Raw genomic sequence first — 27040 nt, forward strand, 5'->3', positions numbered from 1 at the left:
AACAGTTTTGAGATAAATGTTTGATACGGAATATTTTTAACATTTAATGCAATGTCAAATGTTAATTGTCTGTTATGAAATATTGTCAAGACATTTTTTATTTATCAAATATCGTGGTGATGAAATATTTCTACACTTTGATATGAAACAATTAGATTTACTTCTAAACGTTTCCATTGAAGCTGACAAATGTAAACACTGATTAATCCGGTGTTGCCTCCGTGCTTGTTACAAACTTTTTTAGCCTTTTTAAAGCTTCTGAATTCATGTTACATTGATAAAACTTCGATTCGCTCGTGAAAGCTACGTCAATCAAGCTTACGCTTTTGTATCTCTCTTCTCCGGTAACTTGCAGCTGGGACGACGTTTTTGGCAATGCATGCTCTTCTTTAGAATGTACCACAACAATTGAAGCATGTAAATCATCTAACGCTGAAAGTAAATGAATACTTACTCTTAGACGACTAGATTTAAAGGCACAGGCCTCTAGATCGTACGACAACAAAAAAGGGAAAAACATCAGGTATCAGGAAATTAATGCTATATTTCTTAAGAAAGCTTTTAAAAAAAGATCTGACTTTTGTAACAAATATGACACATATGTATCTACTACTTGTAACAGGAGCAGATGCTGGCATTACAACAGTAAAACGGTTGGCTCAACATGTACTATTAGGTTATTTAACATTGTTCTGTACAATACGGAGATATATTTGGACGAGTACCCAGCTGGGTACGAGTCCAAATATATCTCGTATTGTACAGTTCAATGTTAAATAGCCTTTTTATTCTATATCTATTTTATTTTAGTTTAAATTAAAAATGGTTCACTGAATATTGTAGTTCTGCTTTCCTGATTTCAAGAAGCATAATCAAACTCTGTGCATAGAGCGCCTACTTCACTCGATTTACATTCGGAACATTTTCACGCATTTCGGGCTTTATCGTATGTTTAACAAGGGACTTTTTGAACTGTCCAAATACGGAAAAAATGCAGCTTTTTTGTACGCACGTGCGTCCACTAACTTGCAATAAGGAAATATATTGTACGGTCACGTTTTGCAAATGAACGTTTACGACTGGATAGATAAAATAGATATAGAATAACAGGTGATATTTTTAGTCTGCGCCAAAATACTAACTGCAAAACTAGTGGTGACATGTAAAAATGCAATATTCAATATATTGGACAGACAGTGCAACCTGTGTCAAAACGTATGAATAGTCATAGATTTGACATTCCTAACTTCATTGATAATGATTTTTGGGGGCAATGACCCCAGAGTTAACAAACCGTCTTTCAACTTTCTTGTCGAGCTTATGACCAACCTGACAACACAGAAAACAAGTTCCAAAGTATTTACCAAACATAACTTTCATATGCATTTTGCAATTATATTTTTGATCCAGACATGATTAATGATAGATCTACACATTTTATATTAACAACAGTATGTGAAGAAAACTAAACTGCAATATAAATATAAATTATAATAGCTCTTCTTATGCGTAAGAATAATACAGACGCTTGATTTGATCACGTGATCGATTCTAAAACCGACACTTGTTTTGATCATGTGACCTATTCTGAAATCCAATAACTAGTTTCAATACGCTCAAAAAATGTGTTCATGATTCTGCGTGAAAATAGCAACTACTATGGCATTGCAACGCCACTGATAAGCCGATAGATTATTGATTTTTTTCATCGCCGTGCCTCGACACGGTTGTGGATGTGTATTGAGAAACTTTATCAGTTTGCGGCGGTCAGTACCGTTTATCAGTAGGCGGATCTATAAATATGAGGCAACATCCTACAGATCCCGATACGCAATCTGTTAAAATATCCTTTCTGTGCACGTGTTTTTTCTAAAATATTATTTCAGAAAATACAGCGCTGAAATGAAATACTTTTCGCATGTCTAAGAAAATACTTTCAAGAGATATGTTATTTATAAAAAATAATACTATATAAAATATAATAATAAAAAATAAAATAAAAAACAGTGTTTTACTTGAAATAGAATAGGTAGAAAAATCAATACTTATTCGTCAGTTTGAAGTTATGACTTATTTGGTTCGGGGGAAGATGGAGGGGTAATTAATTTGACAGTTTGATTTTTTGTAATTATTATCTAATCTAATAATCGTCAGTAGATTTTTCTCTCATTGTTCGAATTCGTAATATCAACTATGAACAGATTACTTCTGTTTTACACCAACTATTAAGAACATTTTTAAAGCTTCACAAACGAAAAAAACAGGTTAACAAACTACTATAACAAACAACTAATCGTATTACCATTAGTATAGAATTAGTAAAAATTTCATATCGAGGGCTTGGCGCAAAACTGTTGTATCTTGTTCTTTATTTATATACACTTACAATAGTTTTGCACCAAGCCCTCGATATGCAAATGAGCTAATAGTATACTATAACAAACTACTATCAAGATACATGTACTATTACTAATCAAACTGTGTAATTAAAGGCATATTTATGTACTTGGTCGGACCGTCCTTATTCGTGATTTTATATTATGTATAATTATAGATTTTGATCTCGAAATCAACTGTAAATCGTTAATCAAAATGTCTTGTCCACAGAAGTTGCATAAAAATGAATTGAATTTCAAATAGTTACTACATGTAAAATTTAATACACAATTGCACGGTGCATATCCATATCGGCGGACCCTTTGCGAAATATGCTTTATCGGCGGTTTCTTGCGTCGGCACCGGCGATTCTTTGCTATGCTATAAACAGGTTAGCAGATAAGCACACCAAATTAATTAAGCTATAATGTTTCCAAAAAGTCATTAGCCCTAGAGCCTCTCTGTGCGTAATGCAGAGAGCCTGCCTGTGCAAAAAAAAGAAGAAAAAAAAAACTGGTATGCGGAGAGACTGCCGGTGCCACGACAAAACCGAAAGTAAGTAGTTTTCATTCTCGCATACCAGAGGTCTACCGTGGTTCCCCGGATGAACGTTCGTCCCGGGATTTTGACGAACATCTGATGGATGAGAATGGTGGTTTTAAAAAAAGATCCATTTACATTTCGGCCTATTTATCTTTATTATTTGGAAGAATATTGATAAATGAATACAAATAGTGTGCTTGATATGTATGATATCAAAGCAAAAACTAGTTAAAGACTGTGGAAAAAGTCGGGCTAGTGTTCCATGTCAGTACACCATCAACAAATTTCATCGAGTTGCGAGCAAAATCGCTGATAATTAAAAAGTAAAGTCACTATAAAACATAGAAAAGATAATCTTATGTTCCGTGCTCTACTTATTTTTGAGCAGCATTCCTATGATCATGGATGGCAGCTCGATATTTCGCCTCCCATACCTACCTGGGCACTGTTTATAGTAAAAAATAGCCGGTGCCGACGCAAAGAAACCGCCGATATAGCAGATTTCGCAGAGTGCGTCGATATGAATATGTACCGTGAATTGGAGAGAGCTTCCTGAATATACGCTGATCAAACTGGTATTTATCTGCAGGAAAATTATCGTTTAACGTAAAAAGTGCGCTAAATACTGTTATAACTGCGCGTACACATACGTTTTCATCATTTTTCAGACCGAGTAATGTTTGCTATGGGAGGTAATCCACCATTCCGCGATGATAACTTGCCACAGGTGCCCGTTATATTTTGGCCTCATTTTGTTGGTAATCATCCCTGCAGATGTACATTTATGTTACCAGTTTAATGTATTTCATCTATCTGAGGGTGCAAATATTTTCTGATGGTGATATTCGAAGGCAGAACCACCAGGGAAATCTTGTTCTTTTTCCACGGGCGTTTCGTATCCTAATTTACTCGAACCTAACTGTATATGCCAGTTCGGTAGGTTCATTGATATGACGAATCACCGTTTTCATAGTGTTTAATGTATTTCTTATATTATGATAATGATAGTTTGAAATACAGGTGTATATTAAATAACCTAAAATTGAAACAGACAATGTTATTTTGGTCAACAAACATACCAAACAATATGGATAATAATATTATTATATATCACGTGTATTTTTAAGAAAACAGTTACTAAATTTTAGCAATAGCTGGAATGGGGAAAAAACCTATAAAAATATTTTTACAGGTGTTTGTGTGTTAACTAATGACGACTCCTGATTAAAATGATGCTTATTAGAAACAAAAAACATTCCTGACTTTTTTAATTGATAAGTATTGTACACATTAGAAAACATAGTCTAGATTTTTTCAATGTCAGTTCAAGGAAATCCTGTTCCTTTAAACTTTCACATATTTGAATATTTTGACTTTCTTTCCAAACTTTCATAAAGTGTTACAAAGTTTGCCTGTTTCTGTTAGACTGTCAAGAACACATGATGTCAGGACATAGAGTGCAAACAGAAGTATTGAAGAGATTGAAATACATTGTCTAGCTTTATCTTTTTTCATTTTATCAAACCTGGCAATAAAAGGTTTTTGTTTGTCGATGAACAACTGCTATTGGATAAGACTAGATTTTTTATCTTTACCTTTTGAACAAAATATAGAAGTGTATTGAACACAAAATTAATAATTCTTATTGTTGTGCACTGTTAAAGTTGTGATCACTCCATTTCTTGCCACACGCAAGTGCATTACATAATGCCTGTATGTACTTCCCTGACATGAATGGGTTACATCAAGTCTTGAAACTGCAAAGCATTGCTCCCATCAGTCCTCTCAGTACTTTGATTCAACCAATGTATGATGACGTGTTATGATGCGGAAAGTTATCAGGGGAGATGGAGGGTGGGAGTGTTCTGACCCGAAGTGTCTGTGACTTCATCATGATAGTATCATGCCCTCGCCTGACAATCATTTCTACAACCGTTGTATGTCCTAATATTTATAGTACTTATATAAGCTATATGTAGCTGATGCATATCCTGTGATCACAAAGGCGTAGCATATCAGAGATCACAATGCTTGACTTGCTACGAATCTTTACTGAAGCTGCAAACGGAACGTATACATTGTACAATACTCCTTAAGCCCACGAACGGGGATTTAAGCTTAGAATATTTGACCCGTAGTGACAATTTACAATCTGCGTTCGAATGTTTAATTTCAGCATTTTTCGGTTGTTCTGAAAAAGCAATTTTTTGATATGGTCGCATGATGCCGAAATAACGTAGAGAATACATAACAAGGTTAGTTTTTGTTTGTAAAAGCTAGTAGCAGCCAGTTTGTTCTGTAATAGTTTGACATAACTGAGACTGAAAGAACTGTGGAGTACATGTATACACTGGTATGCCATCGAGCTGTTATGAAAATAGGATACGAAGAGTCTGGGTTTATTTATTGCATTAGATGGTTCTCGGCTTGCTTATGCATCTGAATTGCTCGCATATAAAGCAAGCCTTAGCTTCGGTCTTTTTCGTTGTTTAAAGGACTGTTAACACTAAATAGGATGTGACTATTCAGTGTTACATGTGAAGTAGTCTAAAATGTAGTTATACTGTATAATGAGTTAAATATTTTCACTGTTTTGGTGACTTTTTTTGTCGTTGAACCAAAATGCATTATTTACAGCCTAAATATTGCTAATGTCTAAGTGCCAAAGATGAGACTTGGTACATTTTACAGTAAACGTGCGTGATTTGTGTACAGATAAGTCCTAGTGAGGAAAAGTTATCATACATTATGCCGCTACAGCTATTTTGGACGAAATTTGACGCGCTAACAAGCCCTTAAACCTTGAAAACTTATGTTCATCAAGCTTAAACTGGCATGTTTTCATGGATTTAGGCTACTGGTACACCAAATAGGAAGTGACTATTTAGTGTAACATGTGAGGTAGTCCAGAATGTAGTGACATGTTGTTGGCGAAATTTGGTATAATGAGTCATATAAGGATGTGGTAATTATATTCTTGGCTTAGTTTTATTGCGTATTGTATTGAGAAAAGATCTACACCACTTTATTGCGAATTTTCAGGTTTAAGTGTTATTCATTGAGTCAATGTCTACACACGCATAATTGCTGAACAGCAAACGTCTTGCGATCATTTTCAGAGATTGATGTTTTTCAAAACTGATTTACTGCCTTATATGTATCATAACATCGCACTTTGTTATTTTTGGTAAGAAGATGTGTTATACACACAGGCAATGTATGGTTTTCATATCATTAAAATGTTCTAAAGCACTGAAAATGAGGTATCAGGATGCAAAGAAAAGGCACTGAATTAGTATAATGTAACATTAACAAAAATCTTACTCGTCGAGACGGGTCAGAATCAAACGGAAATTGTTATTTGCCTTGAAAGTGGAAGTCGATTATTCAGTACAATTGAATGTATGTAATGACAATTATCATTATGCCGCACATTGTTAAAGGAACATTTATCTTTGGAAAAGAAAACTTACTGTCAAACTCCTCTAAAGCATATTTTAAATCCGGCTGTAGTCTTGATGTAGATTGGCATAATATCAAAAGGGGTTTGCTTTTGTCAATATCTGCCAAACTATGTATTTTCGCCAAGACGAACTGATCTTGCAGTGTATCCGTTAATGAGGAAACAATATCTCCGGCGTAATCTCCATGGTCGTAGACCTGGACTACTGGAAGCGGTGCTGTAAAACCAAATAGTTATTTGTGCTTTTCGTTTTTACTCGTCAAAAGGACTATTTTACGTAATCTAAAAGTTGAACATAATACTTTATCACGACTGGTATATTACGAGGGTCCTGCAAAAAGTTCTGTCAATAATGGGCTTCCGTAGTTTTATCCCAACTTTTTCTTAAAACGCTTATTTGCATTTGAATGGTGCTTCCAGTAGCTAACGATATCCGTTTATTTCGTTCAAACTGCTTTTCAAATGATCGAATTATTTCAAATTGAAGTACAGACAGTCACATACACTGACCAATTTACTTGCCAGTTTGTAAAATGTACGAAAAGACTGAAATTCATAGCTATATTAAATGCTGTATTAGGTTTGATATAGATTCAAAGCAGATATTTGATGAATTGTTTGATACATATGGAACTCAGGCCATTCCGATGCACACAGTTTTTAGGCGAGCTATAGCTTTCAAAGCTGGGAAATTATCTGTCGAAGATGGTACCCGTTCTGGTAGGCCTAAAACTCGTGTTACCAAGGCAAACTTCGCTGCTGTAAAAGCTGCGGTCTAACAGGATGCGCGATTGCCGGTGAAAGATATAGCCAGTTGTACTGGCATATCAGAAGGCAGTGTGCAAACAATTCTAAAAAAAGCGTTTGGTCCTGAGAAAGGTTTGCGCTAGGTGGGTGCCTCATTTGCTCACTGGAGCAAGAGAAACAACGCCTTAAATATGCCCGGGGACATTTGGAAACATACAAAGACTGTGAAAGTCGGGTTATACCCGACTTGCTAGCAGGTGACGAAACCTGGGTGCACATGTTTGAGCCACAGGGAATGGCTGATAATAAGGTATGGAAGCGAAAAGATCAAAAAGGCCCCTGTATTGCCAAGAGAGCCATAAGTTTGAAAAAGATGTTGTACGCAATTTTCTTCAATTCTTGTGGGCCAGTCGTTCAATTGCCTTGTCCATCTGGCCATACAGTTATTGGTCAATAACTCTGTACGGAAAAAAAGTGAAACAGTTTAAATATATGAAAAGTCCAAGCAAAGGATGGCCAATAGTCCATCTTATACACGACAACGCCTCCTCTCACAAGCGAGATTGTTTTAAAGTCTCTTTTTTGTGCTTCTGAAAAGGTGGAAGTTGTAAACCATCTCCCTAATTAACCTGACCTGAGTCCCTGTGGCCTTTTTTATTTCCTAGACTTCAGAAAATGCTTTCTGGAAAGAAATATAAGTCCAGAAATTATCTTGAAAGCGCCATTTATCTGTGTCTCAAACAGATACCAAAAGAAGACTATTTATCTGCTTTTCGCGATTGGATAAAATGGTTACAAAAAACGTGTTTCAGTTAAAAACGGGGAATACTTAAAACGTTTGTATTAAAAGTTATTTTGACAAAAAGCAGCACTTAAGAAATCCGAACCCAATGACAGAACATTTTGCAGGATCTTCGTAATTGTGGATGTTTTCCGCTACTGCATTTTCAGGATGTAAAGAAAGTTCAGTCTTACTGCGAACTTTACGCCCGGTGCGGCTGCAGCAGTTTTATGTAAAGCACTATTGAACGTTTTATCATGAAAATGATACTACATAAATCTGGAAAAATCCAACTATAACAAATATCATTTCTAAGATACGTTTATACATTTATTTTTATTTGCGTTATCATGAACGAAATCGTGATTTATCAACTGAATATGAACAAAGTGTTATATGATAATGATACTTATAGACCTTTTTACAGAGAGCTATTTCCCTAGCAACGGGAGACAATATTCGCGCATGCACACTCTACTTAGGGCAAAAAGACATGACTGCACAATATAAATTACGTTAAAGTTATATTCATTTCAATCTATTGGATCAATAATTAGTTTGTTTTATAGTAAATATTCACCGCATGACAATGGAAAATAGATGTAGATCTTTGCAAACCCACAGCTGATATACTTTAACTAATGAAGTTTAAAATAAAATGTTCAATTAACAAAGTTCAGCCTCCAATTATACCCAAATGGGGATCAATTCATTCTGTATTCAAAAAATAGTAATCATCTTAAATTTTTTTTATTTCTATCGATTCTTTGAATTTTGCAATATCATAGTGGTTCGGATGGTGAATGCAGCGGTCAGATTTAATAGAGAGAGGGGGCGGATAGTGAGGAGAGGTGTTCTACTTACATTCTTTATCTGTTGTTAAACTATGTTCCTATTTTTTGCGCAATTCAAGTTCATGATAATTATCTAATAATTTACGGGTAAATGAGTGCACACGATACATTATTGTTATGAAAATGATCCAGCATGTAAACATAAGAGATTTAAAAATAGAAATTTATATAAGGTATTTTCCTTCAGTATGTTTGTTTTGGGTTTAACGCCGTTTTTCAACAGTATTTCAGTCATGTAACGGCGGGCAGTTAACCTAACCAGTGTTCCTCGAACTCACGACCCCGCGATCCGTAGACCGACGCTCTACCTACTGAGCTAAGCGGGCGGGTCCTTCAGTATGTAGTCCTTGATTTGATTCATATCTTACGAATTTAGATTTTTTATAACTACACTTTCATCGTTATAAAAGGAAATGTCCATTAAAGTTCCAAAGTATATTCTTATAGATTTTAAAATACTAGATATCACGTGAAATGTTTATTTTTGATTCACAAAACAGCTCCGCCACGTGATATATTGATCCGAGTGCGTTCTTATTATGGCATTGATGACCGAAGGCATTAAAGTATGTCACATCAAAGCCATCTTATATGCTTCAGTAAGTTTTATGATCTGCTCTGATTAAAACACCCTCGAAATTAAGTTAGAGTCTTGATTACCTATAGGTGACCTGTGTTTTATCATGTCATTTGCATATTAGTTACGTAATAATTTCCGATATATTACTGTACTTAAAACAGCAACTTCAGTGACATGGAGTCGTGACCCCTAAGTATGTAGATGTCACTCAAGTCGGAGAATAATATATACAACAACTATTTTAAGTTGTGGAACAAATAGATAAAATGAAAGAAAATATGACATTTTTAAATGTAAGGAACAGGTTTTATATTTGTATAATGTATTGAAATAGACTGGAAATGTTTGTTCTTTTCTGACGAAAATAAGCAGGCTTTTCAGGAAAGATATAATTAAGGGGACGCATATTGCTACATTCACAGTTCATACAGCAATACGGAAGGGGTGCATATTCAAGAAATCGATGGTGGGAAAATAAAAAACATATTCCTAAACTGATATAATACTGATGGACACCTGTAATATTCAGTATTTTGTGGATAAGGATGTGGTACTATGAATGTAATAGGAAAACAGAGGTCTTTGTGAAAGTACATTCAACACAAAATATTAAGCTTTTGTATAAGGGAAAAACAGGTTTTTTACAATAACAGTGTTCCAAATAATGTTGAAGGGATGAGATTTTCTTTCTAACACACCAGGTTTGCTTAAACATGTAAAAATTTAACGCCACGTCAGTTCATCTCGGGATGGACGCCATATTTCTCATTGATAAAAAATGTAAACAAAAAAATCAGAGTGGGATTAGCATTGCAAGGGCATAACATGACATTCTACACAATGAATACCTTAGAACAGATATCTAAGATGCTACACAGGTCAGGCGGGTTAAATGCATAATGTCGATCACTTGAAATTCATCTTGAAAAGGTGGTTAATTTTAGTTTGTTTACATGGTTTTTAATTTTCCCACGACTTCTCGGCGATTCACTGCAAATGTATTACTGCGCCGGACGAAAGTAACTCTAATAAATAACGGGAGACAACTTAGGTGTCAGCACGTGTACGATTTTTAAAAAAACATGTCGATGATTATAATTTCTTATCAAATAATGAATCCTATTCAAATATTCGTCTTTAATATTAGAAAATTATTAATTTCTGTGGACATTTGTCAAAAAAATATTACTTACAGTGGACTACTTTGCGCATCAAACTGGTTTCCGCTTCAGTTGTGAGGCACTTCCGTTATACTTTTTGACAACAATAACAAAAACACAAAATGAATCAATAAAGTCAATTATAAACCGACTGCTACTTAAATCAGTGTAAGTAAAGTTGTTGTTACAACATTATACATGTTCGTTACGTTATGAGATGAAGTTTATCTTGAACTGTATAATTACGTTTAGATGATATTGCATTTACAACTTCTTTGACCCCGTTTTTTACGTGAATGACAGCATTCTCGTGCAACTCGTGCAAACAGAGTTATGAAAAGTATGGTGGAGAATTCAAGGACAAATTATAAATGACATTAAAGTGAGGATAACTGTATATTCGTCCAGTTTTGATCATTGACATTCCTGCTGTGTATTAGTAACTTTTGTGAACAAGATTAGAATGTTGCTTTTGCACATATACACATTGATTGGACCTCTCAACCAAATTCCATACCTTATTTTAGGGATTTTTAAGACAGTACATTTTCAAAAGTTTGTTGAATGTGTTTTGATATTTAAGTGCATTGTAGTTCATGAATACCAAGTTAAAAATTAATAATGGCAACATTTCTAGGCCTTTATTGTAAGCCACTAGACATCTGAAACGATAAATGTTTAATGTATTAAGGGGAATATACTCTTTTAGTTTTGGAATGTGGCATTCCTTGACCACCGTATCTTTTCTTATGCACTACTTTGTAAACAAACTAAATAATGTGTTTTAGCTCACATATGCGAAATGAAAAGCAAGACAGTGAACTTATTTCACATTCTTTCTTTAAATTAGAATCTGTAGGACATTGATAAATGTTTGGACAAAGTGAAGCACTATTATTTTCGCACCAAAAAGTCTTAATTGTTGACTTTGAATGTACACAAGAAGTCTTATGTAATTCAACAATAACTTTCTTGTTTCAGTTTTTCTCATTTTTATTTTAGTGAGCAATCCTTTGTGTACTTATAACAGTTGAAACAGTATTCATTTCATTTACCAAAACCTTGTACTTTTATGCAGGTAAATTTTTTAATACCCCACCCACTTTTTTCTAATTTCAAAGTATGCGTCCCCTTAATAACATACATGTCTTTAATCAAAGCATACTGTATAATAAAGGACTTGACTGAAGTCTTCTTTATAGTGGCAAAACAATTCGTAATATAATGATAATTTATGTAGGTTTTCTTATCGTTGAGCGTTCTTTTACCACACGTAAAGAGCGCATGCGCGTCAAAATCAAAACACATCCGCGGAATAGCATAGCAACCAATAATTTGTGTAAAAAGGTCTACACTTATATTGTTTAATCGTAATTTTTATTCCTAAATACCTTATAACATATCAACACTGTCAAGTTCAAATAAACCATAATCTTACACTATTTCAAGTATTATCATACTTGCCTTCTTCCCTGTCTGGAACTTCCCTTTCTGGTTCTGACTTGTTTTTGAAGTAATCTTGCATCGATTTCAGTACATCTGTGACATTACGTTCTAAGATCTTTACCTTTGATTTAGTATCCTTTCAACAGAAAACATAAAAAAAACTCTCTGAGCTATTTGCCTATTCTTCAAAATTCAGTCATGGGAAAACTGAAATCAAAATGAATTTAAATTTAATTCTTATTTCTAAAATGCAAGTTTACAGTAGATTAATTGAGGAGCTGCTAGTTGATAAATCTATTTATAGTAATAAACAATTATATCATTTATATACAAGCTGAATGGTGTACCTCAATAATAGAAGCAACTCTATCGATAACGTCTCGGTCAACAATGTATGACCTCCTCGTTTGTGAAATCGCCTTTGGCTGCGGCTGGTATGCACTCTGTCTTGATATTGAACGTAACATGCCATGGAAACGATCCGAAATGGATCGACTTGTACAGTTACATCCATCTTCGCCATCAATGTTTGATTTCATGTCCTTCAAGAACGTCATCCATTCAGTTACTTGCTCGGAATGAGTCTGTCATAGACACATAAACAAAATAAATAAGATAAAAAAGAAAACAAAATAAGACCGATTAAATTAGAACTTACGAAATATCATTAAGAGTGGGGTCTCGTTTTTCGCGTATATAGTCATTATCTGTGTTTACTTATATACACAATTACATGAAGCTTAACATACAAATCTATGTACGTCGGATTCTTTTGAAACTGAATATAATTTTTAAATTAAAGAAAAATGTTCCCCTTTTATAACTTGGAAACCCCGTAAATTATATAAAACTATTACGCTAACTCAAAATAACGTGGGAAATAAACTACATAAGTACTAATTGTTATATTGGTGGTATTTTTCTACTATATTCTACTTGTTATATTTAAACACAAGTTTTTTTTTCGAAATACATTTCCCAGAAAACTGCAGTTTTAATTTCAGAAAAGTTTCTGCAGAAGATTTTACACGTATTTCCATTTCCTAATTTTCTTCAAATTTGAATCTTACCTTTAAAAGTTCATAAAAATCCCGCACATTTTCCTCCATGTTTTTTTTAAAAAAACACACAAACTTATGTGGTCTTATAACTTTTTGGAAACTTTGCAAACAGATATATACATAACGTAGTTACTTATGATTTAGTTATAACAAAACTATATAACATGTTTATTTGATGTTACGAGACGGAAGGTATAGCCTTTTGTATCTTAAGAATAATAGTTGGAAAGATTGGTCGCCAAATTACGAGTAAGGTATAATAGGATAGAATGAAATGTAATATAATAAAACAATAAGATAATTTAGGTATTGTTTCAGAGCTTATATCTCAAACCAAATCATTGTTGATGTTATATTCAAATTATACACTGTAAATCAATTACAATAGTTTGTGTAACCAAACTGAATTAAATACAAGATTGGATTATTCGTAATACTTGTGGAACTTCCATCGTTTTTTTTTTAATATAGAAGAGTGGCAATAGAAAAAGATGGGACAATCTTCGTCTAAAGGTAAATGATTGAATTTTAAAGTGTGCATGTTACAAAATTATATATTTTTCTTATTTATTCACTGTTCATGAAAAATATATCACAATAACTTTTGATATATTTGACCTAGAACTATGAAACTTAAACAGAATTTAGATCACCGTAATGTGGTTGTGTACACACAATTTTGTTCGGATTTATTTGTAAATTAAGAGTTATTGCCCTTTAATTGTATAAAATCCACATATTTGTACATAACAAACTTACCATTTGGTAGAATTTCATTAAAAAGAACGATTTGTTTAGTTATATTTTCTTACCTGAAACTGACCTTGACTAGATAATTCATTACTTCCAAAAATATAAGACATATAAAGATATGTCGCCATGTTCGTCCTTAATTTGTTACATGTTTTCAGTTGTTAAAATTTCTCTGCCAAACTTTGATAGTAAGCGAGCAGGAAACATACGCTTTGTCCTCAAAATTGATATCTGTTGGAAGGTTTCCGACCATTGTTCCTATGCCTTCTATGCGTTTGAGCTTAATGTGTGTGGTGTGTGAAAAAATTATTGTAGACATAGAAACTTATTGATTTAAATAAATCTGACTAAGTACCTGATCTTCTAAACGAAGATCTGAGGATGACCTATTCACATTCAACTTTCTGTATATTTGGATTTCCGATATTGCTATTTTTAATTTCGCAAATTTATTTTTATGTGAACCACTTAGACGACTCGTTACAACAAGCATTTGGCTGAATAATCAAAATAGCGTCGAATGTAAAAGGGTGAGAAAATATACAGTCAGTCTGGTGCTCGAACCCGGGACCCCTCGCTTCAGGGCGAGTGCTCTACCGACTGAGCTAACCGACTACCTGACACATATTCTCCCCTAATGTGACCAAGTCCGTACCGTGACATCTGATACCTCACGAAACACGCTGTCATGATGTGGTCGTCATAAGAATTATAAACGTGAAAGACCCAGGCTTTATATAATTTTTAAACCTCTACTTTCACTTTCAAAATGTTGAAAGCAAGGCTCTATTGGCTAGCGGAAGGGTTGTCAGAACGTGGCTATCAATAGCACGTCTTCAGATCTAAAGCTTAGCGTTAATTGGAGATGTACTTTAGTCAGATTGTAATTAAAATATACTTTCTATAAAAAAAAATTTTCAAAGTAACACTGTAGATCCAGAACATTTATCTTTTTTTAAACTATAATAGTAATAGTAGGTCAACAGAAAAAAAAAGATTTTTATCAAAAGTTAACGTAAAATTGCCAAAATCCCTATTTTTTAGTGAAATAAAAGTTTCACATAACTAGACTTACAGTGCTTCTTAATGTTCTAAATATTCTAACACATTCCTTCTGAAAAAAGATAACGTTTTCAAAAAGAGTAATGAAAAATATGAAAGAAACAGAAACCATATAGATCATTTAAAACATAACTACAATGTATGTTAAACGAAATAATTGCCAAGCGAATACTAAGGGAGAAATAAAAAAAGAACATTGATTAGTTCGAAGATCTGATTTTTGCCATAAGTAGATGTTTTTTTTTCTGATTTTCTGAAGCACTTAAATCAAGTGTATAACAGGGTATCAGAAGGGTGGAATACTAGTACCTATTTATATTGTAAGAAATTACACCCTATTTTTCTAAGCATTCTTTGACCGAAATGACGAGATTGCTTCCATTACTATTCTGCGAAATACAGTGTTGTCCTACTAAAAAGGCACAACGTGACTTAGTTATGACCTTCTGTTTATACAGTTACAAATGACAAGTGAAAAAATGAAGACCCGCTGTGATGGCTTCCTTAGCTTTGGGAATTGTTTAATCTCCCTTTGGATATTGTGTCTGCTTTTAAATTTTGTCTTTTGACGTTTATTAAAAAATTGTTTTCAAGCTCCATAACCTCGGATGCACTCTCTCTTAAGGTATTGGACCCGTAATAGAGTACTCCTTTTTGAAGAGTATTCAATTCCTACCATAAACCTACTTTGACTGTGATTTTCGGGACCAAACATTTTTTCCCCATATTTTCCTTTTTTTCTGGTAAGTTTTTACTTCTTTCAAGACTTATTATGGATTTATTGTACAAAAGTGGAAAATTTTCATTTTATAAGCGATTTCTTGCTGTTCAAAGTGAATTTACCTCTGAATCAGGAGGGTAGAGTTAGACATCTTTAAAAATACTGAGCTACATGCGGTAAAAGTTCTCTATTTTGCCTTTGTTCTTTAGATTACATATTGTGGAAGAAATGCAGGTAGGTTTTACTTCTGCCCCAAGGTTATTTTTAAATGAAGTGAGCAAAATTCGAAACAGACCAATAGGATTCGACCTTAATTTTTCAATGTTGGAGTTAAAATTTCGTCTCATTAAATCTGTTTACTACAGGCACCCTAGAAAAAAAAAGATATTTACGTTTTTATTTTGTGTTTTATAATTGTTTAATAATAGTTTGATGTTTCTTATATCAAAATTAATGCTGTAATGAATTATCTGCAAACGTTTTAGATAGTGGCCATCACATTGAAATTTGTCTCTACTTGAGCTTGAGGAAATTCCATAAATTATACAAAATTTACAAAAAACGGCACGGTAAAAGTTGTTTAAAATTTGCAACACAATGCGAAACATGGTCAGCTTTAAGAATATACCAAGCAAATGCCATTTTTTAAACATTACTATTAGGGGTCCAATACCTTAAATTAAACAATTCTTTTCTAATTTAGGGCTAACCCATCACTTTAACTTGGTACCATACGCTGCTTTTCATTAAATTGACGCCTATGTATCATTGAAGGTTCCATGTACACCACCGTATGAACACATCTGCTAATGTTTCTTATTTGTATTATTGTACATGAATTGGGGTCTGCTCAACCCGCGGCTAGAGGGCATTGACAGTAGCATGCATTTCTTCTACCGTCCATGAAAAGTCTCAATCAAACATAGTTTGCAGCATTTTCATTGTTGTCTTGTTCGGCGACATGTTGTTTCCTGTTTTTATCATTGTCGCCTTACTGTCAGTTGGTAATGTAAATACAAAATTTCTCAAATTCTGTATAATGTCCATTACATTGATTAATCAATTGATTAATTACACTTTAGAACACATTTTGTTTTGTGTTAATGTTGGCAATGTTAAACATAAGGTCGTTAGTATACTGTAATTTGCATGTACTGTTACAACTTATAATATTATAGTATAATCCATGAACTACATTCAAGTAAACATGGTTAATTCACTTTATAGTTATTTGTATTACTTTACCATTTTGGTCCTTTTACGCTTATTAAAAGAAAACAACTTTTCTTACATTTGTTAGAAACTTATAATAGTATCTGGTGACTTATTTCGACTGAAATGAAAATTCATTGTAATATGTTGTAAACATGAGGACAATAATTATGATGCCATATGTTGTGTACAAGAGATTACGTAGGAACTTATCATATTTTTTTTTGTTGTTGGATATATTTTAAAAATTCAATGTCTGTTGTTATGATGCGTCAGTTCTTATGATGTTTGGTTGCATTCTATGCTTCCAAAGAATCTTTTCACATATTTTATTAACTATCAAACAATGATCATAGATTGACTTCTGGCGGCTCCAGAAAGTCTTACCCTTATTTGGCTTCAGTGTTGTTATATTTTCTGGTCCTTTGGGATCACAGAGAGCTATCATTATTACTGTAAGCCTGGTGCTAGAGGACATGAGTGGTGTTGCACATTTCATCACATCTCATGAACAGACTCAATTAAACCGATTTTGCTGTTATGTTGCTTGGTTGCTTATACTCCCAAAGTATCTTTTCACGGATTTTATTAGAGTAATGTACTTATGGATATAACTGAAAAAGTAGCATCGTTCAAATAAACATAATTTACGAACAAACTAAAATACAAGTTTATATTGTTGCTGGGAGAAAAACATTCAAATAACCCATATGCTATTCCTACAGGTATTTTAAAAAATAATCAATAAAATCATATAAGCATTGAATACAACCATAAAGAATAATAGCAGACTCGGTTTGATTGAGTCTGTTCATGAGAGGTAATAAAATGTACAACACCTCTCACGCCCTCTAGCACCGGCTTAAGCGGAGCTCTATTATGCATCAATTTGATGGTCCTTACTGTCAGTTGGTAATGTAAATACAAAATTTCTCAAATTCTGTATAATGTCCATTACATTAATTAATCAATTGATTAATTACACTTTAGAACACATACTGTTTTGTGTTAATTGTTGATATTTGAGGGAAAAAAACGTTCTAGACAAATATAAGATTCTTTGAACTTTGCCTTATGCAGAAACAGACGCAGAGACAACGCTAGCACAATCGGGACCACCGCCTAAAGCACGGCCTAAAACACCACCACCAAAGCTTTATGACACACCCTGGAGATCGCATGAATCTGTACGTATCTCTGATATGATCATGTTTCTTTGATAGATTATCCAACTACTGCTCTAGGTTAAACATTAACGAATCTGATATAAACTCTTCGTTAAATGAAATATTAAATTTCAAGATACACAGCCAACAATGTGGAAATGATTTTGCATTGTTTACATCAGGTCTTGTGAAATTTTAAAATGAAATTGAAGTAGAACTATGCACTTTCCAGTATTTTCCTGTATATGGGTATTTCTTATTCCAGACTTTTGACTCTTTGGTTACCGATATTACTGCTATAAACCCGGGCTGTGTTGCAAATATACTACTTCTTGGTCCAACTGGTTCAGGAAAATCATCGACCATTAATTCTATTTTGACAGTAGCTGCAGGTCGCAAAATAAATAAGGCATATACTGGAAATAAAGACACAAGTTTTACGAGAAATGTATGTATATTTTGTCAGTTTTGTAACTATAATGCTAGAGAAATGGGTAATTGTACTCGAGTAAATAAATATTACCATGTAATTAATTTGTAAATAATTATACATTTCAGATTTAAATTTGTGACAAATATTTATATTTGTAGTGTCAGTCTTCTTGGTTTTATAAGCTTATAATAACATGTTCATGTAATCATATTTGCCATAGGTAAAGGTAAACCTATTTTACGAACAGTTAAAACTAATTATACCTTACCCCAAGCAATTTGCTGGTACCAATTTACAGCTGGGTCGACTGAGGCAATTGCGATAAAATGCCTTGCTCACGGACACACCGCATTGGGAGTAGCCAGGATTCAAACCAGGGGCCTTCACCTCCGTAGGAAATCGTCTTAGCCCTCTCGACCACTGCGTCCGCAATAATCCTTCTGTTCTGTAACCTGAGAATGAAAGATAAATTACATATGTTAAGAAGGTAAGGCATCTGTCAGATAGTAACGATGCCTATAAAGCAGGACGACATTACATATGTAACTGCAAATAGAAAGAAATATTTCATTGACTGCCTGTTGTCCATGTAAGGAAACAATTCATCTTTATCCATTTTTATATCCACAAAAGTTGGTCACATTTATTTACATTTTGTACATTTACATATGAATAAAAAGACCTAGTTTCGAAGTATTGCATAGTTTATTTAAGTAATAGGTACATATACACCACTAACATATAAAACGCTTGTTAGTATGACCAGTATAAAGACGTGGGATTCCTGCAAAATTGCTGCCTTTGTGATAGTATGGGTCTAGAACAAGTGCTAGATGGTGGACTTTTAGTGGATGATCTTGTGTACCTTCTGAAGGGACATATCAAGAAAGACTACCAGGTATAAAAATAAATAATTTAACAAGATTTTTTTATATTTTATTGGACATACGAAGGTGATTCAATCAAAATCAGTCGTTGGTCTTCGTATGCCTTGCTACCATGTCCTTTATGCTGCACAGTAGTCTCCCCTTTATATACTGTTGAGACACGTACTGACTACTGCAGAACCAATCCACCTCAAAGAGCAAAGCGTTTACATGGGGGCATTTTTACAATGGAAATAAGAAAAAGAGAAGAATAAGCTGGAGGCTCAACCTGAATAACATTTTTTGTTCTAAGATAAAGTTCAGTTTGACCTTTTGGCGGATTTATTGTCATGAACCTACTAAATTTGAGCAAATTGACATATAAAAACCTGGCACTTTTTGTTTTACCTTTTTTTGCAAAAACTGGCATTGCCAGGCTTACTCCGCCAATTTTTGTTATCTGCCTGGTGCTCATAATAATAAACCCAAGTTTCATTTGGATTACAATTTTTATATTTTCAACAGTTTTTTTGGCACTATCTAATTGCCTTAACTTTTGGTCTGATGTCAACAAATGGGGGACCAATCTAGCACAAACTTTCTTTTATTTCAAACGGTCTGTAAAAATATAACTGACTGTCGTTTCTGAAATGTCTATAGTGTGAGCTATTTGGATAATAGTATTTATCACATGTTTGACGTCGTGGGAGTGTAATAAAGCCATTACATAACAAGAGCTGCCGGAGGACAGCAACGCTCGACTATTCAACAGCCTTGTCAATTGAATGAATACAAAAGTTGAAAAAGGGGCATAATTTTGTAAAATGCAAAGTAGAGGTATTGAACCTCTGTACTGCATGTCATATCATGACAGTGAACAAGTGTGTGAAGTTTCAATCCTTTCCAATTTGTGGATACTGAGATACCAGCTTACATACAAAAACTTAACCAAAAACTGCTAAGTCAAAGGGGCATAATTTTGTAAAAATGCCAAGTAGAGTTATGGGACCTTCACAGTGCATGTTAGATCATGACAGTGAACAAGTGTGTGAAGTTTCAATCCATTCCAATTAGTGGATACTGAGATATCAGATTACATACAAAAATTTAACCAAAAACTGCTAAGTCGAAAAAGGGGCATAATTTAGAAAAAAAAGAGTTATGGGACTTGCTTAGTGCATGTCAGATCATGACAGTGAACAAGTATGTGAAGTTTCAATCCATTCCCATTAGTAAGTACTGAGATACCAGCTTACATACAAAACCTTAACCAAAAATTTTTAAGTCGAAAAAGGGGCATAATTTTGTAACAAAGCAAAATAGAGTTATGGAACCTGTGCATTGTAGCTCAGTTCATCACAGTGAATAAGTGTGTGAAGTTTCAATCCATTCCCACAAGTGGTTACTGAGTTACCAGCTTACATACAAAACCTTAACCAAAAATTTCTAAATCGAAAAAGGGGCATAATTTTGTAAAAAAGCAAAATAGAGTTACTGAACCTGTGCATTGTAAGTCAGTTTGTTACAGTGAATAAGTGTGTGAAGTTTCAATCCATTCCCACAAGTGGTTACTGAGATACCAGCTTACATACAAAACCTTAACAAAAATCGGGACGCGGACGCGGACGCCGACGCCGACGCATGGACGAGTCCAATAGCTCTACTATTCTATGAATAGTCGAGCTAAAAATGATAATACACTAGTGTAATAAAGCTTTGACGTCGACGTCGTTTATAGTGTAGGAGACGTTGGTCAAATTGACTTGTTTATAAAGAAAAGAAAGTAGAAGCTTTGATCTATCTAAGTATTAGCGGTCAAAATTTAAGAACTTTGTTTTTCGACATTTAATTTTTTCACAAATCAGACACAATACGACTTTCTGATAAAAATTAGAGCTTTGCACAATGTATGTACATGGTGCACGAAAACAGACTTTTAAAACTGAGAGAGTCTTTAATAAAACAGTTTTAACAAGTAGAAATTAAACTAAGAAGTCCCAGTCTTCATTGAGTTTCTTTGTTCTTTGAAGCGATAACGTTTTTTCATCACTAAAAGCCAACTTAATCGTCTTGTGACGAAAAGTAGTAGGAAAGACTTCCTTTACACACGGTTCACCATTTGTGGTCGGAGACACATGTAGGACATTCACTGTGGATGGACGGTCAATGCTTAGGCCTATACGTGTCAAAACTCATAGGTTGGTTACCTGTGGTCATTAAAAACCCCATATTGTTTCAAGGATAGGCAGATCAAAGGTCAGTTTCACAGTGAGCTTGCGACTGAAAACGGTTTCAAATCGATAACTGAAGAATGCTATGCTACAGGCGCCAAACGTCATAGGATGATTGCCTTGGTTAGTAAAATACCCCGTAAAATACCCCTTGTGTATTTTGCATCAGCAGGTCAAAAGTCAAAGTCACAGTGACTTTGAGAATGAAGAGAATATTTGAAGAACGCTTCGGCACAAAAAAAAATCTTGGTTGGCAGATGATCCCTATCGAGTTTGAATCGTTTGTTCAATGATGACATTGACTTTGCCCTGCATCAGGATAATGTCCAGATTATCGAAAATTTACGTCAGCTTTAAATTTTAAGGTATGGCGTAACCTGTAATAAAAACAGTTTCCACAAGTTTGCTCTAATCTAGTCAGTATTTGTGTTAAACCCTGTCTGTCTGTCTTTCTGTCTGTCGACAGGGTTTCTTACTAATAGCGGACGAATGCTATGTTGAGAATGCTTTGGCTTATAGGCGTCAAACGTCTTACAATGATTGCCTGTGGTCAGTAGATAACCACTATTGTTTTTGCGACCAGTTGGTGAAAGGACAAAGGTCCTAGTGATCTCGGGGCCATTATAGGGATCATGTGTAGGTTTGAAAAAAATGTTGTGAAATATATATTTTGATGAAATGATTTAGATTATTTCAGTTTAACCCAAGATCGAAGATCGCAGAAAGTGATCCTTGTTATAGACGAAAACCTAAGGCTAAACACCAGATTCACTGTGTTGTATTTGTTCTGGATTCAACAGTTGTTGAAGAAAACATACTTGGTCCTTATATAACAAAGATTAAGGCGTTTCAAGAGGGAACAAAAAATTTAAGTATGTTAAGATAATATAATTTCTCAGAGCATGTATGTATGCTACTAGTAAAACAGAATTAAACTAATTCCACTGAAATGTATATTGTTATTTCCTTCAAACTGGTTATTTAATAGTGCCAGCTGGAAACTGTTTCTCTATGCCAATGTTATCTTTTATTCTGAAGTACAATTTTCTCATGATTTTCAAACAATTCTCTACTTCACAAAAATAATCCCGTTTTGTCTAAATCGTAGTTTCAATTATTTTTTTTACATTTTATCGTTACTTTATTTGTGTTTATGTTCAGATACAAATTAAAAGTTATTTTAAGACATAATAATAATGAAATAAGACATAAATGATATGCAGTAATACGTATATTATTTTATTTTGAGTAACAATTAAATCCTAGCTCAGCCCGCCCGCCTTGCTCAATAGGGAGAGCGGATCTGCAGATCGCTATAGGTCGTGAGTTCAGTCCTTCGGCGAGGCGTTTCTTTTCCGTGACGATCTGATAAAAGATACCGTGTCTGAAATCATTCGGGCTCCACCTCTGATTTATGTAGAGGAAGTGGATAACAGGTATTAAACCAAAAACAAACAAACAAAGATTCAAACCTGATACAATGAATATACATTGTTATTGTTACTTTTAATGATTAATGTTTATGACATTTTTCACTTAGAAACACAAAAGATTTCATAAGATAGAATATACAGATTTAATTTGAATGAGAACCGATATTTACTTTTATTTGCATAAATCTTTATAAGTTTTCCGTATCATTTCATTACAAAATTTCAGATATTCCGGCTGTTCTTATTCTGACCAAAATTGACAAGCTTTGTTCAGAAGTAGCGGCTGACATCAATACAACATTTCGAAGTATCGCAGTACACGAAGCTGTGACAAAGGCATATGAGATATTCGGAATTCCTGAAGGAAATATCCACCCAGTTAAAAATTATGAGCTGGATATTGAAACTACTCAGGAAAAAAGCATCTTTATTTTGCTAGCACTGAGGCAGATCCTGCAATATGCATCAGATCAAATAGAGGACGTCAAAACAGATGTAAAGAAACAGTGTATTGTGTCATAACATTTATATTACAAGTAGTTAAAATCAAATGTATTTTATTATATCAAGGGAAAGACGATAACATTAGCTTAATATTCTGCAGAAAATATCAAAACAAACTTTTTGAAACTATATGTATTTGAAATTACTAACCCATCTTACATCAAATTAAAGCAAATTTCGGCCGAACATAAGGGTAAGATTGTTGGGGTTTTTTTCGCAACAAGTATAATATGAATGATAAGAGGGTACATAATTGGCCAAATTTATTTTTGTTTTGGAGGTATGTTTGTTTGCAAGAAATATTAAAAAAATTTTTTTTTTAAATATTCGCAAGTTCTCCTGAGTTTAAAACGTTTAATTATTAACGTAATGCAAATGTACAGAAAACAATATTGATGGAATTAAGATATTTGTTGTGTTGATGATAAACAGGTATAAGTTTGACTTTGACGTTTATGAGTTCAATTCATAGACTTGTTTTCGTTTTCGATTAGATAGATCAGCATGATTTGATTTGCCTTATTAAGATAAGACTCTCTTCTAGTCATAACTAATGAGAATAGTGCAGTGATTCGTGACGGTTTATCACATAGGCGGTTGGAGTTCAATACTCCGACATTGCTTATTTTTCATTTTTCCGACATTTGGTCTCAAGGTATTATATTTTGCCAGCTAGAGTATTTAAACGGATTGCAGAAAATTTGAGGCTTTTAATTCAGTTTATAGAAATTTACCATGTTTTAAGTTATTAAATTTGGCTTCGCCTCATTTCCACAACGCCATATGTCAATTTTGGTCAATGTAAAATAATCATTTATTTTGTCTCGCTGAGCTCTATCATAATATCTTGATTGCTCCCTTGTGGAACGTATATAATTAGAGTAAATCGCATTTGCACAAAGCCCTAAGTCGTCGAAAACACTAAAGGTAATTTTCACAATGCCGCTTTTTGAAACACCAATGACATGTCATATCACATCACGTGACAATAGCATTAGGAACATGGCGAGGTTTCAGCTAAAAGGGTACATATTTTAGAATATATTTTGCAGATATATATATATATATATAGAGAGAGAGAGAGAGAGAGAGAGAGAGAGAGAGAGAGAGAGAGAGATTTGAGTATATATATGCAAATGTTGAACCAGTGCAAATGCGTAGTAATGTCGGGCCCGTATATAATGCAGCATCGAAACTAATTGTTCCTTCTTAAGGGAAGGAACACTTATGGTGAACATGTCACACTTGACTGAGCATGTAATGGATACAAGGGTACCGTCAAAGGAATCCGAATTCTCGTTGGGCGCCGTCATCTTGGACGCATGCATATTCATTACCAATAGCCTCTAGCCCTAAATGTGTTTACGCATAATCAATCTTTATTTCAATCTTTAGTGCAATACAACTACGTAAAATAACAGAACAACAAGACAACAAGGCTCAATAATAAAGTTCAAATAATGTAACTCTTCATTTGAATATATCTTAGTTAAGAATCGAGATTAATGAAATGAATATGCATCAACTAAAAATAGACTCCCGCCAAAAAAAAATACGTAATGAAATTGTCCCTGGTCACGTGATTTTTTTAGCTTCTTACATTTCAATATACAAATTTCAGATTTGCAAATGCTTTCTTTTGCGTACTTTTTACCCTTCCTGATTTGTTTTTCGAATTGTAAATGCATGTATGAAATTCCTTTTTATTTTATGCTTATTGGTGAAATACTGGAAAATAGCAGTGAGATATAAATCGATATCACTCACAGTGCCGAACTTCCTTTTTTCCAGATAAATGATCTCCCTTGAAATATATTCTTTAATTACCTCCCTTAGCTGCCTTTAAAATTACTGGATTATACTAATACTCAAGCAATACAGGAGTCGGGAACTGCTAGACAATCCTATATAGAACAGGCTAGCTATATAATTAAATTTGCAAAAGAAATAATGCTACCTTTGTCAGCTTGGTTGCTAGGCCTTGCCATTCATGTAGCTACAGACATGTGCGTTTCCTCTACTTTTTTCCATTGGTTCACTGTCGTGTGGTAGATTTTACTGGCGACAACACATTCAGTTGGTTGTTGTCTTAGTTAATTATCACAAGACATCAACTCAACCTTACGTAATATGCCAGCATTTTTCGTCGAAGTACTTTCCCACTCCAACTCCAAGCCCAGACAGTCGTGTTCCAACTTCCATCCATTTTGTTATGCTATGCAGCTCCTAGATCAATATTTCCTAGCTATTTCTATTGAATCCATGATGATATTTAATTCTGCAGCTTGATTTTCCAAGGACTTACGCATATTCCACAGTTGTTTAGATTTCTAGTGTTTGTTTTTTTTAATCTGACCTTCAGCGTGTGTTTTGGTAAACAAAGCAAGCTTCCGGTTATTCAACGAACTGACGGATTGACCCGAAAAGTTTTAAATATGCTTCTACTTAACTACCGGCATTTGTCAATGTCTCTGTTAGCCGCGGACTATGTATTTTTACACAAAATATTTAAATGCAGTTTTTGTTTTTAAAAACAAAATGGCGTCGTGTTGATTTAATGAACCATATCACCAATATTCGATATTAATGTGCCTAAGTGTCCATGGTAATTTAGCGGATGTATCATATGTAACACGGTAGCTTAAATAAATCCGAATTTCGTCATGAAATATTGGATTTATATGAACATTTATGCACGTAATAAACAGAAAATTTGTTGATCTTCACAAACTAGCATAGAATAAAAAGAAAATTTGTTTGTTTGCAGTGAGATATCGAAATATATCATCACCAATAAGGGAGACAATTCTGATATTTTCACGAATTGTCTCCCTTATCGGTGATGATATATTTCGATATCTCACTGCAAACAAACAAATATCCTCTATGTATTAAGTGTGCGGGTAATCGCTGGAGTAGTTGCGTGATGAAAATATCCGGAATTGAAATACAGACTGTAAGACAAATGATTCCAAAAAGCATAATATGTACTGCACTTGCTTATATTAAAAAAAAACAAAAAAAAAAAAACAACAACAACAACTTTGGTTTATGATAAAACTGTTAATACTTAGATTAGTTCTTAAACAGTTAAGTTTGCACCAAAAATGACAAAACAAATTTTTCTCTTTGCATCATTAAACATTTGTAACATTATGCTAAAACAATATCCCTTAAAAAGAATATTTTATATGCGCTATAGAAGGAACGTTTTGGTAAGCTAAATCTTGTCTTATTGGGTTAGTGGACTTGTTGTGGCATGTGCGTGTTCGTTTGTACTGCTAGGAGCTTTTCCGGTATATGTCTGGTGTATTATGGTGTTGATTTAGTTCGTTAAATTCTCTCAACTATATAATGATTTATGATACGAACATGTATCTTAGCGGATCTCACGTATGGGGAAGTCAACTGTTCTGAATTTAATTATATCCCTTAATGCAAACTACTTTACTTGCTATTTATTTTATTTTTACAAATTCGTAAAATTCTGGTGTATATAATTTGTGCTAAAAGAGCGCAACATTTGCTGCTCAACTCAATGTTAAAGAGATTCTAAAAAAGCTTATTAGCTTACTACTTGATCCCTTGCTTTTGTAACATATATTGTAATCACATGCTATTTGTTGAATAAAATATTGTTTAAACCAA

The 27040-nt window shown here is 33.8% G+C and overlaps 2 protein-coding genes across 3 annotated transcripts; one reads left to right on the top strand and one right to left on the bottom strand.

Annotated features, from left to right (window-relative positions):
• On the bottom strand, positions 1-13968 carry LOC123561765 (uncharacterized). 2 transcript variants are annotated; one of them, XM_045354366.2, is made up of 5 exons: positions 13824-13968; positions 12298-12534; positions 11969-12086; positions 6393-6599; positions 1-432 (listed from the first exon to the last, which is right to left on the bottom strand). In XM_045354366.2, exons 1-5 carry the CDS (start codon positions 13890-13892, stop codon positions 203-205), a joined length of 861 nt encoding a protein of 286 aa, XP_045210301.2. In that variant the 5' UTR covers positions 13893-13968; the 3' UTR covers positions 1-202. The 2 variants fall into 2 exon arrangements, with proteins under 2 accessions (XP_045210301.2, XP_045210302.2); XM_045354367.2 differs by lacking the exon at positions 13824-13968 and adding an exon at positions 13021-13219.
• On the top strand, positions 13377-27040 carry LOC123561764 (interferon-induced protein 44-like). Its single transcript, XM_045354365.2, has 6 exons — positions 13377-13524; positions 17840-17946; positions 18191-18373; positions 19116-19256; positions 22153-22327; positions 23115-27040. Exons 1-6 carry the CDS (start codon positions 13503-13505, stop codon positions 23408-23410), a joined length of 924 nt encoding a protein of 307 aa, XP_045210300.2. The 5' UTR covers positions 13377-13502; the 3' UTR covers positions 23411-27040.

Source organism: Mercenaria mercenaria, chromosome 10 (genome assembly GCF_021730395.1).
Source record: "Mercenaria mercenaria strain notata chromosome 10, MADL_Memer_1, whole genome shotgun sequence".
Taxonomy (NCBI): Eukaryota; Metazoa; Mollusca; class Bivalvia; order Venerida; family Veneridae; genus Mercenaria; species Mercenaria mercenaria.

What these genes read in the sequence shown, in the direction of transcription:
- LOC123561764 (XM_045354365.2), top strand. Translation starts at nt 13,503, where the DNA reads ATGGGACAATCTTCGTCTAAAG. An exon ending in CCTGGAGATCGCATGAATCT is followed by an intron (nt 17,947 to 18,190) that starts GTACGTATCTCT and finishes TTCTTATTCCAG; the next exon opens with ACTTTTGACTCTTTGGTTAC. An exon ending in AGAGGGAACAAAAAATTTAA is followed by an intron (nt 22,328 to 23,114) that starts GTATGTTAAGAT and finishes ACAAAATTTCAG; the next exon opens with ATATTCCGGCTGTTCTTATT.
- LOC123561765 (XM_045354366.2), bottom strand. Translation starts at nt 13,892, where the DNA reads ATGGCGACATATCTTTATATGTCTTATATTTTTGGAAGTAATGAATTA. An exon ending in CTAGTCAAGGTCAGTTTCAG is followed by an intron (nt 12,535 to 13,823) that starts GTAAGAAAATAT and finishes TGTCTATGACAG; the next exon opens with ACTCATTCCGAGCAAGTAAC. An exon ending in GAGTTGCTTCTATTATTGAG is followed by an intron (nt 12,087 to 12,297) that starts GTACACCATTCA and finishes TTCTGTTGAAAG; the next exon opens with GATACTAAATCAAAGGTAAA.